We start from the raw sequence: 19,819 nt of genomic DNA, 5'->3' as shown, positions 1-19,819 counted from the left end.
ATTTTACTTCACGTGAATACGTAGGCAGTCCTCAAGGACACAACCATCCCAACTTTTAACCTCAATTTTCCATCCCAACTTTCAACCTCAAATAACATCCCTTCCACAACCAACACCTCTATACTGGGGGCTCCATATTGTCGCCCAGCCTCTTTTTTTCCAAAGTCCAGAGTCATATTCTCATCCTGGGGGCTTCTTTTCTGAGATGTCACCCTTCTTTTATTCTCATCTCTCATTTAAGTCTAGCTAGTGCTCGGTCCGGACTGACAAAGATCTTAGATCAATTCTCCAAGTCATCGTGCCTCAAAAGGGGTCTCTTTTACAACAAAAGGTGGTGAAAGAAGTCCTAGTAGACAAATGATCCATGGCTCATGCCTTGCCTTTATATGCCTTCATCATTCTTGCAATTATTCTACCTTTGGAACTGATACGCATTGTCATCCACACTTGGCTAGGGGTTGCGCATACTTAAACAAAGTCTGTCAAAGTCATACCTGTGTCGCGTCAAATCTAAGTTAGTGTCGCGTCAGTCAAACCTAAGTCCATATAAGGTCTGTGTCATGACAAGTCCTATGTTTAAAGCCCATTGAATATGCATAACGCATTACAAACGACAAACTTCTTTGAACAAGTTTTAAACGACTTTTAAAAAGCGACAACTTTTGTGTTTCCTCATTCGAGGTCCATGTGATAATTGCTTACGTGCATATATTAGATTGCATTCTTGTGTGGCTACTAACCATGCAGGTAAGTATCAAAAGCAGTACTTTACCAAGACCTTGCTTGTCACAACGAGCGAATATTCTCTTACAGGCGTTTCGACACACCTTTATTATGTTCCCCCAGCGAGAGTACACGGACAGCCAATCGCCCCTCTCGAGACATGGAGATCAGTTCCCGATTATGTTCTCCCAACGAGAGTAAATGGACAGACAATCATCCCTCTCAATACGTGGAGATCAACATCAACCCCAAGACCTATCGAAGTTTGTTTGAAGACGACCCAAATAGCTTCCCCAGCAGTTCCCGCTTACGTCCTGCTACCCTTGACATTTTTGTTTCCTCACAGAGTTCGGCAAAGGTGTCGTTCCTCAGAAGTTCCCAAACCAGAGCCTCCTTCCTTAGGTTCGTAGACCCAAAGTTGGATTCTTACCCCTAGATTCTTAGATCCCAAAATGGCCTCCTTTAGGTTCATAAACCTTTAAGCTCCCACACCAACGTCCTTAGGTTCATAAACCCATAAAATCCTTTTGGAGTTCTCAAACGCACGCGTTTAAAATAAGAATTAGTAACGCATTAGTTCCTAAACTTAACCCTAGGATCCCCATTCCTTTTAGGTTCATAAGCCTTTGAGTTCCCATACCAGCCGTCCTTTTAGGTTCGTACACCCAGGTTCACACACATAGCTTCTTTTAAGTTCCCAAACTCCCTAGAGTTCACATACTTATACCCTTTAGGATCATATTCCTTTAGAGTCACCTTTTCCCTTTAGGATCATATTCCTTTACAGTCACCTTTTCCCCTTAGGATCATATTCCTTTAGAGTCACCTTTTCCTTTTAGGATCACATTCCTTTAGGATCACCTTTTCCTTTTAGGATCATATTCCTTTAGGATCATCACTTCCTTAGAGTTCCTACACCCAAACCTTGGTTACTCCTTAAGTTGAACTTATATTTGACCTCCTTCCCGACGATGCTTTCCTTTAGGGTCCTACACCCTAGCACAATCCTTATATATCTTTTAGGTCTTACCCTTAGCTCCTATGCTTACCCTTAGCTCCTATGCTTAACCTTAGCTCCTATGCACCTCCAGTAGCATCTCGAGAAAGAAGTCTCAGGTATGGTCTCTTCTTATGGCTGGCGAGCTTCCTTACGTAGTCTAATGGACTTTAAACGACCCTCCCCGATAGTCGACAGACTCTAAAATGTTCCCGACGACAGGTCCATGGTTCAGACCCCTTGAACTGCCTCGCGTCGCCATAGTCATCAGGTTGTAATCTTCGATTGACCTGATGGCTATACTTTGACTTTCGCCTTGTCCAAGCCTCAGTCAAAGTGGGGGCTCTGTAGACACCTCATTTCTGCACCTCCCGCCAAACACCCAGTGATGATTGGGCCGCATGTTTGGTACACGGAACGATTTGTGACAGTTCGTAAGTTTATCGTCAAGTGATCGCTCAAATACTTGTGTCTACCTCATGGTTCTCGTCTAGGTGTCATTACGGTCATTTTGGCAGTAATTAGAGTTCATTTGGAGTCCGGGTCAAAAACCGTCTTCATTTCCTAAAACCGTCAAATCCCGAGTCAAAGCAATGTGCTTGTCTACCTAAGGTTAGGATGTCATAAAATGTTGAGATTATATCTCATTTTGAGTCTCATGTCACTTCATTAGGCTAAACTAAAAGTTTACATTACAAATGTGCATTTCATTTAGTTAAAATGACAACCCAAACTTTAGGCCCGTTTTACGAGGTGATAACGACTTTTTTGGGTCAGGCCTATTTCACAGAAAGTACTAGATCTCTTTCTTAACTTTCCAACGCCACCAAAATCACCTTAATCCGAGTCTTGTAATGAAAGTTATGCCTAAAATACGACAGGCTGTCAAACGCGTTTTCTACGCGCAGAGGAACCTACCCGGGAAAGGACGCAGCAAGTGCTGCGCCTCTTCCAAGGGACGCAGCACCTGCTGCGCCTTTTCCCAGGGCTTTCTTTTTGTCCAAGTTTCCGTGTTTTAACCTAAGTCGGTTATTTCCGGATCTTTCCTTCCGTATCCTAGTCTTACCAAAACTCTCTTCACGTGATTAGTATAAATAGGAGCCTTCGCTCCTCATATTTCTCACGCGAGTGTCCGCCCTTCTCTTCTCCCTTTGCATTCTAGACTTTGTTCTTACTTTTGGCGTCTACGTGCTTGAACTTTCGACCACGTAAGCTCGGATCCTTCTGAGTACCAGCCTCCCCGTTTGCATAACCGACCAATTTGACCAACTACACATCAATCAACTTAATTAATTAATTGTTTTCCTCTTACGAGGGCACTTTCTTTGCATTCGCGTCGAGCATCACTAATCGATATCTTAGTCCTTCTCGTTTCGTCAACATGTAAGTCTGAGGGTGTAAATCTCTCTTTTATTTATTATATTTTACTTTTTGTATCATCAAATGTAAGGTTTATGTCGAAAATACCATTAAAACCGATTTCTAAAACCATGCTTTAAAACCTCTTTTTACGGATTTCCAGTAGATAACCTTCGAGAAAGGACGCAGCAACTGCTGCGCCTCTTCGAAGGAGCGCAGCTCCTGCTGCGCCTCTTCGTGATGCTGCCGCAGTTCCTGCTTCTTTTCTTCTTCGTTCGTCCTCTGTTATTCGTCAAAGTTTCTTTCTTTTGTTTCGTTTGTTTGTTAATTCTTCATCATCATGGCATATCATTCACGTCTATATTATAATCATCATCATTAACGTGTTTTATCCATCACAAATCCGACTTAAATCCCAAATAATCCAATATTTGCGGGTTTTCGTCATTTAAATTCAATCCCGGGTTGTAGAGATTCAATTCATCAATATTGGGTTTCTGAAATTCGTCTTTGATATAGTTTTCACCTGTCTTTTGTTGTGTTCGTCGTATATTCGTCATTAATCCGTCGTATTTAACCTAATTAACTGAATTAATTTGTTTGACTCATTAATATTTTTCACTTCTATCATTAATCCATCTTGTGTTAATTCGTTCAATTCCGTCTCATCCATGTTTTACTGTTTTCATGACCCGTTCATATGTTAAATAATCCATTAATCACTTTCATCCGAGTAAATATCACCAATTGATCATTAAAATCCCCAATTAACATTAACGGCTTGCAATTACGGCTTCACAGCAAGTACTGAGCCAAGGAACAGACGCAGCGTCTGCTGCGCCTATTCCAAAGGACGCAGCTCTGCTGCGCCTATTCGTGGCTGAGTTCTGTCCCTGAACTCCGTTTCTGCCTTGACCTAGTTTAATTAGTTTACATATTAACTAACTATTATCCGTAATATCACGCTAATCCCAGTTCGTTAATTTATTTTATTCTTTCTTTTTATTCTTTTTCTCAAATCATCCGTTTTAAATGTATTTTCGACATAAATCGCCTAACCCAATGTAATTATTGTAATTTTCATTATTGTAATTTCTATTTATTGTATTTCTTTTATCACTTGTATGTTTTCACATGTAAATGAGCATTAAATCCTACTTCGACCCAATTGTATGTTAATTACGTGTCAACCGACTTAGTTAATTCTCACATGTTAGGATTAATTTATTGGATGTTGCATTGCATGCATATAGCCGACGATATATCGAGTACGAATAATTTCCCTAATCATTAGTAGAGGCCGCTATCGAGGCGGGCGGGATTAGGTGTTCGATCAAAAGAGCTTCCTAATACGTACCCTCACCCCTTACTCCAGATATCTGTGAACACCCGTGTTCATTGGCATCCACGAGAGTCATTCTAGACATAGAATGCTAAGGGTAACGATTGCTTAGTGTTCATGTCTCTACTTTGTGTCTTGACATGACGCGAGGTATTCGAACGGTTCCAATTTCCCATAAAAATTGGTGGCGACTCCATACAAAATGCAAACGCTTGTTTCCCAAGTGCCCCCCTGTGGCCCATTGTCCACAATTATGCATAATTTTCTTATCCTGTGATAAAGTGACATTGTTAAAAGGCATGAATCATATGACTAATATTATTTATCTTTTGATCATATGTGAATGGTATGTGAGTAGAAAAGCATGTCTAGTGATATGAGGAATATGCTACCCTGAACCAATGCATGATTTGTATACTATAAGGTTTTAATGTTTATATTGTAATTGCAAAGGATTGGTAGCATGATAGATATAAAAAAAATATGGCAAAATACAGCACAATTGTGGCAAAATAATATTTACCTTATGTTTGTTGACTCGGGAGCTACCCACTCCTTTATTTCTAGAGAGTATGCGCAGTTCTTAGAATTAAATAATTTTTTTGTGATAAAGGATGATGTAAGAATACCTTCAGGGGAGTCAATAAGATGTGAGGAAATATATCGGGGTATAACTATTTTGATTGGGGAAGTTATTTTTCCAGTAGATTTGATTGAAATCCCTTTTGGAGGATTTGAGGTCATCATGGGGATGGATTAGTTGGGAAAGAATAAAGCCTTTATTGACTGCTATTAAAAGAAACTTTCCTTGAAGGCACCTAAGGGAATAAGAGTGTCTTATAAGGAATTTGTGATAAAATCTAAGGTGAAACGTATAGTAATAATTACCTTGACATCTTGTTTTAAGAGGGGTTATAAGATTTGAGGGATATCTTTAATGATTCGTATGAGTTGTGTAAGAGAGATATATAGTCTTATGTGATGTGAAACATAGATGTACAAAGGAAGCAAGATTGAGGAGCAATCTGATAAAGGTAAGTCATTAGATATAATGGGTGTTATTGACATGAAATTTAGTGATGTATTAACATGGTACTTGGTCAATTAGTGAGGTGAATACGGTGAAGGTAAGGGTAAGAAATTTAAAGAAGTTAAAGTTCGTGAGAGGGATATATTATAATAGGATGGGAGTGAATTTTACTTAATGAGCTTAATTTGTTTTAGGTTAGAGTGTGAAATTTTAGATGGTTGGGGTGCTTAGAAATTTTGGTTACTAAAAGGTAACTTTAGGATGTATGTTAGTTGTAAGTTAACAGGATGAGGTAAAATTTTAGCTTTTGGGAATTGTTAATGATGGGTATGATAACTAAAGATGAAATGTCGATGGTTGATTGAATTTAAAGGTGGAAAATGAAAATTGGAGTACGTGAATTTAAATAATGTGTTAGATAAGGGAGCAAATAACTGAAGCATGTTTCGGGGAAAAACTATTTGTGAATAGTTGAGATTTAGCTAAGGAGCAAAGATAAAATAGACGAGCCTTGAGGATTAAATAGTAAGAGTAATGACTTGGGTTTTTAAGTAGTTTTAGTATGAGTAAGGTGAATAAGGATTGATGAGAACTTAAGGATTGTTTACAATGAGTATGATTTATGCATATAGTGTGTTGGGATTGATAAGATAAGAATGTTATTATTTCAAAGATTGATATTTATTACACAAGAAAGTGTTATGGACTTTTGTTCACAGAGCGATGAGTAATGTTTAGGGCGAATATTTGATTAAGGTATAAACAAGTTGATAGTCATGGAAAGAAGTGTGGAGGATCTTGGTGAGTGTTGTGTAGTCTTTGAGGTTACGCGGACGTAACCTTAATTTTAAGCAGGGTAGGATGTCATATTGTGATAATAGCACTACTTTTATTTGTTATTTGCTTGTCTTAGTAAGGTGTTGGTATGCGTGATGAGTTCTGTTGTAGCATTAGGGTGGAGTTAAGGATTTTGTTGTTGTAAATGTTGGTGGTGCACCACGTAGCCTGTGAGTCTTTGGGAGAGAGTATTGGATAAGACCACGTAGCCTGCTAGTATTTGGGATTATACTTGTGTCAAGATAGAAATGGAACTTCGGGACGAAGTTATTTTTAAGAGAAGTAGAATGTAATACTACTGAAGTTAATGGTATATATGGTTGGGTAATATGTGTAAGTGGCATCATAATAAGAGTTAGCAGTGATAGCATTTTGACTGGCATGCAGAGTGTAGGTGGAGTAGGTTTTGAGTGGTTGTTAGTATGCGCAAACTTCGAGGACGAAATTCATTTTAAGGAAGGAAGACTATAATACCCCTCATATTCTAAAGTTATAGGACCCTTAGTGTGTGTCTAAGTACAAGGTAGACTATGAAAGACTAATAGGGAGATTGAACAAATGTGTCAAACTTGAAATGTGATGACTTATTTTAGGGGCATTTCAAACGGTCATATCTAGAGTTCTAAAGCTCCGATGAGGGTAATTCAAACTGGAGGTGAAAGATTATTGTCTTAACTTTCCTACGCATGGTCACAAGCTTAGGTCGGATAAGTAACGAAGAAAAGGCAGTTGTTTGAAATTCGGAGCGCAAAGCTGAACTCGCTGAAAAAGATCACGCGCTAATTAGTTTCCTAATTCCGCACTTTCCCAGAATATTATTATTATTATTATTATTGTTGTTGTTGTTGTTGTTGTTGTTGTTGTTGTTGTTGTTGTTGTTGTTGTTGTTGTTGTTGTTGTTGTTGTTGTTGTTGTTGTTGTTGTTGTTGTTGTTGTTGTTGTTGTTGTTGTTGTTGTTGTTGTTGTTGTTGTTGTTGTTGTCATTATTATCATTATTATCATTATCATGATCATGATCATCATCATTATTATTATTATTATCATTATTATTATCATTATTATTATTCTTTTTGTTATTCTTGTTGTTATTATTTTTATTATTATTCCTAAACTCTAGATCCTTCAATTACCTAATATAAATAGTACCTTCTTCCATCACTTTTTATTTTATTGTTCACAACCACTACACACAAATATTTAGAGAGATAAAGGGAGATTGTGAGACAACTTTGCGAGACGACTTTTTCATCTTGCCTTAGATCTAAAGATTGTGAAGGATTTGTGAAGGAGCCTTATTAATTACTTATTACTTGAATATTTGGAGATTTGCTAAAAGGTAAGAAACTACTCAATCTTATGCTATTTTGTTATTGTAGTAAGATGGATTATATACTGAGTTAAATTGGTGATAAGATGAATCATGTTGTCTTAAGACGATCTTTAATATTGCCTTGCTGGGATTAATTGCTGGATTTTCTGTCTTATGTCAAGTTCTTATTTTATGATAATTTGGTTATGTTATCGTGACATTTACTATTCTTGGCTATTGTTGGAGTTGAGAGATTTTATTTGGCATGAGATGAGATGAGTATTGTATGGGCCAGGCACGGGGATGTGGAAGGGTCGTGGACATGAGTAGGGACTGTGTCCGGGCTGTGTGTCCTTATGACTGTGTGTCTTGGTGTGGACTGTTTGTCCAGGAGTATCCAGACTTTGTGTCTGAGGAGGGACTGTGTGTCCATTAGATTGCGTGTCTTGGAGTGGACTTTGTGTCCTGAAGTGGCTATGTGCCTTTGGTTGTGATGTATATTGTGTAACATTGTTTATTGCTGGCTGCATTGTTCAAAATCATTGTTTAGTTTGCTACTCAACCTTTGGTTGATGTGTGTTTGTTGTCTTGTCAAAATGAAATGATGCCTGCTTTAATTGATGGTATCCTGTAATGAACCAATTAATATTTCCGGTTAATTGGGGAGCAGATTAATTTACAGGTCATTTTTGAGATGATTGCTAGATGCTTGGGTTTTGGGACGCGAGATGATTTATCACCTGAAGTCTAGACTATCACCTTAGTTTAATATGAGACTATATTTATTATTCCAGTGCATTGTAATAATTTGTTTATTCAGTTTTGAAGTTTGTAACAAAACCAGTTTGAGACAGTCTATATTATTTATCTTAAATTACCTTTGTATCTGTTTGTCTTTTATACTTACTACCTCTGGCAACTGAGATGGTAACACTTCTATTTACTTGGGAGGCCTAGCTAAACGCTCTTGAATAAATGAGGGTGTGGCATTAAGAGATTCAATTTGTGTAATAGTTGGATTGAGCATCCAGACTGTCTGAAGATTGTTCATGATGCTTGGGTCACAACGAAGGCTGGCAGTCCTATCTTTTGTCTGTTTGAAAAAACGAAATCTTTTAAACATGCTTTGTCTAAGTTGTATGATCATAATTTTAGCAATATTTCTTCCAGAGTTAAAGCAGGAAAAGCAAAGTTTACTCAGTGTCAAGGGCAACTTAATCTTGGTTGCAAAAGTATAACAAACTGAACTTAATATTTTGCAACAGAGGGCTAAAATCAAACATGTTCAAGCTTTATGACAGTGGAACCAAATATTTATTTGCTAAAATTTCTGAAAGACAGCCCAACAAGTAATTGGTGCCATCCAAGATAAAGATGGGGTTGTTCATCAGGGTGTGGATAAATTTGGCTTGGCTTTTCAGGATTAATATCAGGGATTGTTGGGTCAGAAAACTGTTGTTGCAGGATTAGACAGTGTTTATATCCATAATGGCCTAGTTTAATTAAGGAGGACAAAGTTAGCCTTATACATAATATCTCTTATTATGAAATATGAGCTACAATATTTAATATGAATTCTAATAATAGCCCTGGGTTAGATGGGTTCTCTGCTGGGTTAGATGGCCTTATACATAATATCTCTTATAAAGAAGAAGAAGAAGAAGAAGATAAGAAAAAATTTCAAGTAGAGATATATTTACGCATAAAATTGAACCTTACCATGTGTATATTTATTCATACTAACTAATCAATTGATAGATTATACATTAGGTGTAGTACTGCTTGTGTAATCTTTGAGTTTTATAATAATGTTTTTGAGTTTTGTTTTAGCTCATTCACTTAAATATTAAGCTAAAAAAAATACAATATTGCTTAATAGTTATACGTATAAATTCAGTTAATTTTCAGTTTTGACGCCAAAAGGTTACAATATAACTTTTAAACCTTAAAAGTCTACAAAAAAAATGCATGTACGCCTAATAATTAAACGAGGTCTGATGTAATACATCATATGCTTGTTCTTTTTTTCCCTAATTTAATGGGTGTGATACAGATATCAACGTTTTCTAGGATTTAGAATATAATATGGATATGATAAATTGAGGGTCGGAGATAAATGGGATGATCATCCATCAACCATCCAGAATTTTTATTTATAAATAATTTAAAATAAAATCAGTGTTAATTTTTTAATTTGATACTTTTTCCATTCAACTCCACTCTACCATATTGCTTTTTGCACAAGTTTTAAGATACAAATAAAAAACTAATAAAAGTACAAATGGAAACTAGAAAGGTGCTTTATTAAATCTGAAAGTGTGGGGCATTATGCACAAGATTAGAGCCTAAACTCCACCAAAAAGTTCAACCATTCGAAATCCCACCAAATGGCCACTGTTTGAGTTTTCCCCCCAAATTACATCATGTGGAAGTACATAAATCAGTCCCTACACACCCATAAATTACACAGATTTTCTCTCCATTAAATTACATTCCTCATTCAATAACAAACCAACAAAAAAACCTTTACAAAACCATAAATTAAAAAGTCCAAAAATAAATTACACAGCCTTTACACAATAAGTTATACAGCCAAAATTAAAATTGTTCATCAAGAATGGTGTTTAAGTGCATGTCAGAAGAAACAAGGACTGAAGTGGCCGTTTACTTACTTCAAAAATCATAAAATAGTAAGCTTTCTCAAGGTGCTATCAAGGAGGCAGCTACAAGGTACAATGTCAAGGATAGAAGTATCTCTAATATTTGGGGACTTGCTAAAAAACCAAGATTAGTAGATGAGAAATTAGATGTAAAGAGTGGGAGAATAGGCAACACAAATAGGAAAAGAATACTACCAAAAGTTGAGCATATCAATTCACTTCATTTTTCTCTTAGAGATACCATTGTAAAGGTTGCAAAGTATAATGGAGTTTCAGTTGGAATAGTCCAATCATGGGTGAAATAAGGTTTACTTAAACCCCATTCAAGCCTATTACATCCTAAACTCACAAATTTACACAAGGAGCAAAGATTACTCCATTCACTCAAGTCATTAGTGGTTAAACAAGTACTAGAAAAAAATTTTGATCTCAATGTAATGCCAGTCACTAAAATCATGTTTTCTGAAGTGGTTTTACATAATAGATGACAATCACAAGTACTATGTGGTGGAGGGGAAGGAGCTGTCATATAAAAGCTGTCAATCAAAGAGGTACATCACAAAAGTGATGTTCATGTGTGCAGTTAGTAGGCCAAGATATTTAGCAAATGGGAAGTTAATATTTGATGGCAAAATAGTTATGTTTTCATTCACAAAGCAACAACGAGCAGTTAGGGGTAGTAGAAATAGGCTAAGGGGGACATTGGAGACAAAGCCCATTGAGTCTATCACAAAACAAGTTATAAAAGCATGCCTTATTGAACAAATTATACCAGCTATTAAGAGTGTATAGACAGAAGGATTAAGCAAGCATATAATACATACAATAAGACAATGTCAGGCCTTACATCAAGAATGATGATCCTAACTTTATATCTATTGCAAACTCAGATGGATTTCAGATTAAGTTAGTTTTCCAGATTCCTAACTCACCAGACTTAAACTGTAATGACCTTGACTATTTTAGGGCATTACAGTCATTACAATCAGAAAAAGCAGCAAAGACAGTAAATGAGCTAGTAAATGCAGTGATGCAAGCATTTGTGGATTATAGCCCAAGAAAACTCAATAATATTTTCTTATCATTACAATCAGTAATGGTAGAGATTATGAAAAGTAAGGGTCGCAATAATTTTGCAGTCCCCCATATGAAGAAGGGTCATCTTGCTTCTATTGGCATGTTACCAAGGAATTTAATGGTCAATGAAGAGCTGGTAAGAGAATGCATTGTATATATATAGGGAATAGGCAAAATATAAGGGTTAAAGTACATACTGAATAAACTAGGATACAATGTTGAAGCTTTAGTTAAATGATACGTAATGCATTGTAACACAATCTTATGGAATGTAAGACAGTTTAATGGTATGTAATGCATTGTAACACAATCTTTTGGAATGTAAGACAATTTAATGAAATGATATGTCATGCTATAGTTAAAGTTACATTCAATTTCATGCAACATTACATCAACTCTCAGGCCTATTTGGCCTCATCATTGAGTTGTGTAAAGCAGTAAAGCCTCCTACACACACCCAATGAAGGTAGACCATGTTATGTCCATTAAATAACAGTAATGAGTAAAGCATCAACAAACACAGCTCTCAAACCACTAAGGTACAATCATCATTGAGCTCACAAACGACAATTGAAATGGTTGAGAACACACACCCATTCATTGGTAGACCATGTGGTGGCTTTACTACTTTGACTAAATGGCCACTTACCATTACTTATTCTTAAAAATACCAACAGCTCTCAAACAACTAAGGTACATTTATCATTCAGCTACACTAATCTTCTACCAACAATAACACCTAACTGAACGCAAACAACAACAACACCCTCTTTGTCCAATTAGGATCTTCATTGAGGTTTGTGCAAATTCAGAACTACCAACAACAATAAATTGTTGGGTTCATGCCATTTATATAAAGCAGCAGGTATGGCAAGATTACTCTCCTTCTTTATCTGCTAGCTGGGCTTGGTGCAAGATCTGTTGGGTGAAAGAACTGTTGAAACCTTTTATGTTTAATGATCAATGGAGGTCACAGCATTCTCAGTACAGTATTCAGTTAGGATACTCTTGGATAGTTGATCAGGGGGTCCCTGTTGAGTGGCATCCTTGGGTAAGTAATAGGGTGCTTGTGCCAAAGCATTCTTTCTTCATTTGGCTCACTGTTCAGAATAGGTTATTGACTCAGGACCGTCTGTGCAAGATGGCGATTATCCAGGAGAATAGGTGTTTCTTATGTGGAGTTGATGAGGAGAGCATTGAACACTTATTTTTTTAGTGCTGTTATGCTAGGAAGTGTTTGGATCTGGTGAGGTCCTGGTTACAGTTTGATATACCAGTGCAATTGGTGCTAAGTTGGTGGGTAAAGAAGAAGCTGAAATCACTGCTCATAAAGCACATTATTGGAGCTGTGATTGCAAGTCTGATGTACCATCTTTGGCAAGCCAGAAATCAGAGTTGTCTTGAACAAATTGTTCCCCGGCCTGAGAGACTTATCCAGCGTGTTAGAAATGAAGTGTTAGCTAGAGTCAGAGGCAAAAGCATGATGTTAAAAAGTCAATTAACTAGAGTTTGGATTGAAAATTGTTTGAGTCGTGTAATATGATAGGGATATGACCTGTGTATGTGCATGTTGGCAAAATTGGCATTAATATATAACTTACCTTTTCCCAAAAAAAAAAAAAACAATAAATTGTTGTAAGCAAGCAGAAACTACTGAACTATAGACAATAAACAGATCCCATTACTATAAACAACACCAGACACCCAATCATAAGTAGAAACCCAATAATATATCCACAAATGTAAATAGAAACCCTAACACCAACAACATCATAATTACAGCAATAAAAAATCCATAGAACTCATCCATTAAATCCCACCAGCAGTAAAAACCTAACAATAAATCCATAAATCTAAACAGAAACCCTAACACCAACAACATCATAATTACAGCAACAACAAATCCACATAATTCCTCCATTAAATACCACCAGCAGTAAAAATCCAAGAATAAATCTACAAATCTTAACATAAACCCTAACACCAACAACATCATAACTACATCAACAACAAATCCACATAATTCCTTCATTAAATCCCATCACCATTATAAAAGAAACCCTAAATATAAGTGAAAACATCATAATAATAACTATAAAAGGATGAGTTTAAGAGTTATACCAACTACTTAGACGATTTATTACGCTGATCAAAGAATCTCTTCGCATATGCTCTGAACTTCTTTGAGCTTGGTGATTTATGCTCAGAATTCACGTGTTTAGGCTCAGAATCCACAATTTTTGGCTCAGAATCCACATTCTCATTGGAGATGTCATTACACTCATGGGTATTAGGTAAATATGAAAAGGAAGCATCATCGAACTCAGTTTCACCAACCTGAGTGCCTAAATTCGACGGATCTAGCGAGTCAGGTATAATCGTGTTAGGAGGTGGTGAAATTGGGACAGACTCATCTTCTCCTTATTCATCTTCATCTTATGATGACCCACATCTATACCAATCAAGAACACATTGAAAACACTTCTTCCCACAATTTGCATGTTGAGGAGCCATGAAGATTCATACTGAAAAACAAAGACAGACGTAAAAACAAGATAAAGAGACACAAAACAACAACGACGGTGTTAGAAAGAGGACAAAGTTTAAAAGGAAATGAAGATCTAAAAAATGGCGAGATCAAAAGTGATGGAAGGAGAAAAGATTATGAATGGAGGCAGCGTTAGAGAGAGAGAAAGGCTGAGGGAGTTAAGGTTTCAGAATAATTTAGTGGTTTTAGAGCGAGAGAGAGAGAGAGCTATGATGAGAGTAACTGGTGAGTTGGTGAGGGTATCTTAATATTTGAACGGTTTAATGGGTTGATTTTGGGCTGGGTACAAATTTTTTGAGGGAGTCATTAGGAGTTTGGGTTCGGTTAGGGGATACGTAAGTGCCCCAAAATATAATTAGGGGGATTTGGATGGAAAACTATAGTGGGTATGAGTGGCAAAATATGTAAATAAATTATTTTAATTAGGACAAATTGGTCATTTAACATTATTTTTTTTTAGAAAGTGGTAGAGAGGAGTTGAACAGATGAAAATCAAAATATGGTAGAGTGGAGTTGAATGGAGAAAGTAGAATATATTTAAGGAAATTTTGCATGGAATACCTTAATTTTGTCAGATTTTTCATGGTACCCCTACATTTAAGAATCTGCCTATGGTACCCTTGAAATTCCATTTTTATGCCCATGGTATATCCTAATGTAACAGCCGCTAAATGGGCATTATGTTCTGATGACGTGGCAAGAATTAGTAATTATAAATTAATAATAAATATGAAATAAAAATAAAAATTTGAACATTTTCCATGATACCCCTATACTTTGTACATTTTTTCTCAGATATCCCTAAGTTACAACAAGAGAAACACCATGTTCAACCATTACCACTCACCACAAAAAAAATAACAAATTTATGGATTTAAGGTGAGTTCATGTAGAAAATAAATCCTGACTTAATGCGCTATGTTAACTTAGTAGAAAAAGCTCGGTAAGTGTCCAACATGGCTATGTTTTCTAAAAGAATGATTTGAAGAATAAAGTTATTGAAGACATGAAGGCAAAGATGAAGATTTTATCCAAACTTTTGTATTTTAACATCAAAGTAGCATTGTTTATGTACATGTTGATATTGAGTAAGAGTAAATCGAGACGACACATAGAATGATAGAAAAATGACCCCTTTTTCAAGCTATTGTCTTGCTCAAATCAAGAGTGTAGTGGAAAAACTGTATAAAGTCAAAGGTACCATTGAAAATTGTTACATTTTAGGGATAACTAGGGAAGAATGTATAAATCACAAGGGTACCGTTGGAAATGTGGAAACTTTTATTTTTTCGACAAATGATGAATATTAAATTAATTTTCGCTCCAAGGTTTGATTAATATTGCCATGTCATCATCAATACTTAACGTCCATTTAATAACCGTTACATTAGGGGGTACCATGGGAACAAAAATGGAAACACAAGAATACCATAGGTAGATTCTTAAAAGCAAGGGTATCATGAGAAATCTGACAAAATTAAGGGGTACCATAAGAAATTTGCGATATATTTATACAAACTAAACCATTGTGTTCCTATGTGTAAGACATAATAATGTTGGTTAAGTGATTTGATTTATGTATTACTAGTTAGGTATTTCACTTATACAATGTTTTATTGTGGATAGAGGAAATTCGATCCAAGGGGGTTTTCAAAAATATTTGGAGTCGCCACTAAGTTTTAGGAAAACTTAGAAACTCGTTTTTTTTTTTTTTTTTTTTTTTTTTTTTTTTTTTGTGAAACACAAGGGTACCATAAGCAGATTCTTAAAAGCAGGGGTATCATGAGAAACCTGACAAAATTAAGGGGTACCATAAGAAATTTGCGATATATTTATACAAACTAAATCATTGTGTTCCTATGTGTAAGACATAATAATGTTGGTTAAGTGATTTGATTTATTTATTACTAGTTAGGTATTTCACTTGTACAGTGTTTTCTTGTGGATAGAGGAAATTCGATCCAAGGGGCCGGGTTTTCAAAAATATTTGGAGTCGCCACTAAGTTTTAGGAAAACTTAGAAACCTTTTTTTTTTGTGAAAGGTAAGTATATATATAAATCAAAGAATAGAGTACATCACATGTTTAGAGCAAGCAAAAGAACAATCAACATTACATTCAGCTATGAGGCCAAAACTTAGTAAACTCTAAGGAGTTGTTTGGTTCAAGAAGGTGGAATGGAATGGATTAGAATCTCATACCATAGAGGTATGGATTGAGATCCCTATACCAATCTAAACTTGTTTGGTATGTTTATATTTTATACTATGGGGGAATGGAGTTGGAAACTTGGGTGAAGAATTAGTTATGAGATTTTAGGGGGTTGGAATGGAGTTATAATCCATCAGGTATCTAACTCCATTCCAAAATAAGCCAACCAAACACTAGATTTGCCCAAATCCATTCCTATCCATTCCAAAATCTTCAACCAAATATCCCCTAAGTGATACTATCAATCCACTTATGGTCACTCAGCTTCAAAGTCTTCCTGTTCCTCCCTCTCCAACACAATTTAATTTAAGAACAAACATGATTCACCAGTACCCAAGGTGCAATTACATATTGATCCGCTCGTGCACAGTTCCTTGCATACCAGATTGAATAGATGATCCCTACAAAACAAGCACCAGTAAAGATCTTTTGAAGTCCACTTCTGCCTCTCCCTTTAGAAAACCACTTTATCATGTCAGCAGCATGGAATTGTATATGAAGCTTATCCTATAACAACTTAATACACACTTTGTTATACTCATAGTAGGAGAACAATTGATCATGCGTTTCAGGCTCCACACCACAAATATAACAGAATATATCATGCCCCATACCCATTTTTTGCATTCTATCTAGGGTCGAAAGCCTTTGATGTATGCTAGTCTAGCAAATAAATGCAGCTTTAGGGACATTCAAACTATTCCAGAAAAAAAACTCCAAGGGACCTTAGGGAGTTTAGGACAAATCCAATTGTAGCCAGCAGCCACAGAGTAAGCTTTATCAGTGTTCTTCCAGAGGTTATTAGTAAAGCCAGATTTGAACATGTCCTTGACATAAGCAATTTTCTTCCAAGATCAACTGTAATCTGAAGAGGCACTATAATCTTTCTAGTCACAACCTTTCATATAAACATGATTGACCCACTTAGCCCATAGATGATCCTTCTTCATAGCCAGCCAGTATACTTACCCAAGAGAGCTTTATTCCAAATCTTAGCATTCTTCAAGCCAAGTCCACCCTCTTCTTTTGGAGTGCAACATTTCTCCCAGCTAACATTAGGAGCTCCCCCCCCCCCCCCCAGGAAATTTCTGCAAATGGACTCCACTTTCTTCTTAATCCTTGAAGGTAGTAATAAATTTGAAGCCTAATAGGAATGCAAAGTGGCAAGACCAGAATGCACTAAAGTTAATCTGTCGGCATAAGAAAGGTGCCTTTCCCCCAATCCTCTTATCCTTGACACTATTCTTTCAATAAGTTTCTGACCATCATATTTTGTGATTTTCTTGGAAGAGATAGGTACCCCTAGGTATTTGAAAGGCAGCTTACCAATTCTAAAACTAGATAGCTTGACAATATCCTCCATAATGTCATTTCTAACTCCATTAAAATAAATATTAGTTTTATCCCTATTCAGACATAGTCTAGAAGTGGCAGAGAAAGTAGAAAAAGCCCTCAACATCCACATAATGGAAGATTCATTACCTTTATAGAACATTAAGAGGTCATCTGCAAATAGTAGGTGATTGAGTCTGATGTGCCCACACATAGGGTGAAACCTGAAGTTATCTTGCTGAGCAACAATGTGTAGAATCCTAGAAAGATATTCCATGCAAAGAGTAAAAAGCAAAAGAGATAAAGGATCACCCTGTCTCAAACCCCTATTTCCATGGAAAAATCCAAAAGTATTCCCATTGACATTGAGAGAGTAAGAAGGAGAGGATACACAAGTCATAATAAGCTTAATAAACTTGTTAGGAAACTTTAAAGCTTGAAGCATTTGATGGAGAAAAGTCCATTCTACAGTGTCATAATCTTTCCTAAGGTCAATTTTGATAAGACATCTGGGGGAGGCTGCTTTTCTATTGTACAACCTGACAAGGTCTTGACAAATCAGAACATTCTCCACTATATTTCTGCCCTGAACAAACCCCTCTGGCTCCTATTAATAATATCTGGCAGGACCTCACTTAATCTGGAGCAAAGGATTTTAGTGATGCATTTATATATGACATTACAGCAAGCTATAGGTCTATACTCCAACACACTTCTAGGAGTTTTAGTTTTGGGAATGAGAGTTATAGTTGTGGTATTTACCTGTTTCAATAGCTCTCCTGTAGCAAAAAAAAAAATCAAGAACAACACCAATGATATCATTCCCAACAATTTCCCAAGAGTCTCTATAAAATTGACTGGTAAAGCCATTAGGACCTAGAGATTTAGAGGCAGGAATGGCAAAGATACAGTTCTTAATCTCCACAAGACTAAGAGGCTTCAGTAAGATGCTCTTATGATGCTCATTAATCATACTAACAGATCTCACAGTAGGTATGTGAACCTTATTTGTAGCAGTAGATGAGCCCAGAAGAGTAATGTAGTAATCTAGGAAGGCTTGCTCAATATCCTGAGGCTCACTGTGAATCCTCTCTTCTTTTTCTTTAATCTGAAGGATTTTATTGTGCATTTGTCTAGATTTTATCTAGTTATGAAAGTATCTTGTATTCTCTTCACCCTCATAGACCCAATTCACCTTAGCTTTTTGGCTTAAGAAGCTGAAATGAGCCTTAGATAGATTTCTATATTCATCAACAACAATAGATTCAGCCTGAAGGGTAGAAAGATTATATGGATCTCTATGCATTTGGAGTTGAAGATCATTTAGTCTGACTCTATCAACTCCAACTGCTTTCTCAACATAAAAAAAACATGTTCCTATTAAGCTGTTTCAGAGGATGTTATAAACTCTTTTGCTTAGTGACTACTTGATACATCCAAGAACCTGATACCTTCTTATCCCAATAATAATAGATAATATCTTTAAAATGAGAATCCAGCCCCCACATATTGAAATACCTAAAATGTGGCCTCCTCTGTCTGACCACTCTCCTATAGCAGATGCAAGGGTTGTGATTAAACAAACCCTTAGGAGGAAAATATGCATAACAATTAGGATAGAAATTTAGCCAATTAAAATTAACCATAAATCTATCAAGTCTGGAAAACACTCTAGTTGAAGGTTCATGTTTGTTATTCCAGGTGAAGAAGGACCCCTGGGCTTTAATATCCATCAGTTGTAGTAAGTAACACAATCTTTAAATGCAGCAATGTCTTACCAGTGAACAGGTCTGCCTATTCTTTCATTAACATCCAAAAGATTATTGAAGTCCACACAATTACTCCATGGTCCCATACAAGTATCCTTTATACTCTTAAGTTCCTCCCAAAGTCTTAGTCTGCCAACCTCATCATTAGACCCATACACAACTGTGAACAAAAAGGAATGACCAGAAGCAATTTTATTAATAGAAGTTGTAATTTGTTGATCTGACATAGTAATGACTGTTACATTAGAGATCTGCTCCATCCAAATAAGCCACACTTTACCTCCAGGATGGTGTTGGATATTAGTCACACATTTCCACTGCTGGCCAAAGTTAGCTAATACCCTATTACAATCCTGATCTTTTATTTTAGTCTCAACTAAACCATATAATCCTACATTATTCTGATGAAGAAATCTCTTTATTTCTAGCTGTTTAGTAAGCTTATTCATGCCCCTCACATTCCACTTGCTTATATTATCCATTTGATTTATCTCCTTGTGGACTATCCTATCCCCCATTCATGTGCTTTTTATGACTAGTGAGCACTTCTGCATAAGTAGGAGATCCAGGAGCACTCAAAGCAGTTGTAGAGTTAAGTTCCCGTCTTACAAGAGTTGTAATAGTGG

At 36.3% G+C, this 19,819-nt stretch overlaps 1 protein-coding gene across 1 annotated transcript; it reads right to left on the bottom strand.

Annotated features, from left to right (window-relative positions):
• Positions 1–13,187: 13,187 nt before the first annotated feature.
• On the bottom strand, positions 13,188–19,675 carry LOC141646020 (uncharacterized). The gene is made up of 8 exons (XM_074454131.1): positions 19,203–19,675; positions 18,620–18,809; positions 18,301–18,532; positions 18,187–18,203; positions 17,393–18,031; positions 13,793–13,859; positions 13,463–13,679; positions 13,188–13,332 (listed from the first exon to the last, which is right to left on the bottom strand). The coding sequence occupies exons 1-8, from the start codon at positions 19,673–19,675 to the stop codon at positions 13,188–13,190; spliced, it is 1,980 nt and encodes a 659-aa protein (XP_074310232.1).
• Between the last annotated feature and the right edge of the window lie 144 nt (positions 19,676–19,819).

The sequence above is a fragment of the Silene latifolia genome, chromosome 1, assembly GCF_048544455.1.
Source record: "Silene latifolia isolate original U9 population chromosome 1, ASM4854445v1, whole genome shotgun sequence".
NCBI lineage: Eukaryota > Viridiplantae > Streptophyta > Magnoliopsida > Caryophyllales > Caryophyllaceae > Silene > Silene latifolia.
The sequence above is the reverse complement of the archived record's forward strand: the minus strand, read 5'-3'. Positions and strand labels throughout refer to the sequence as shown.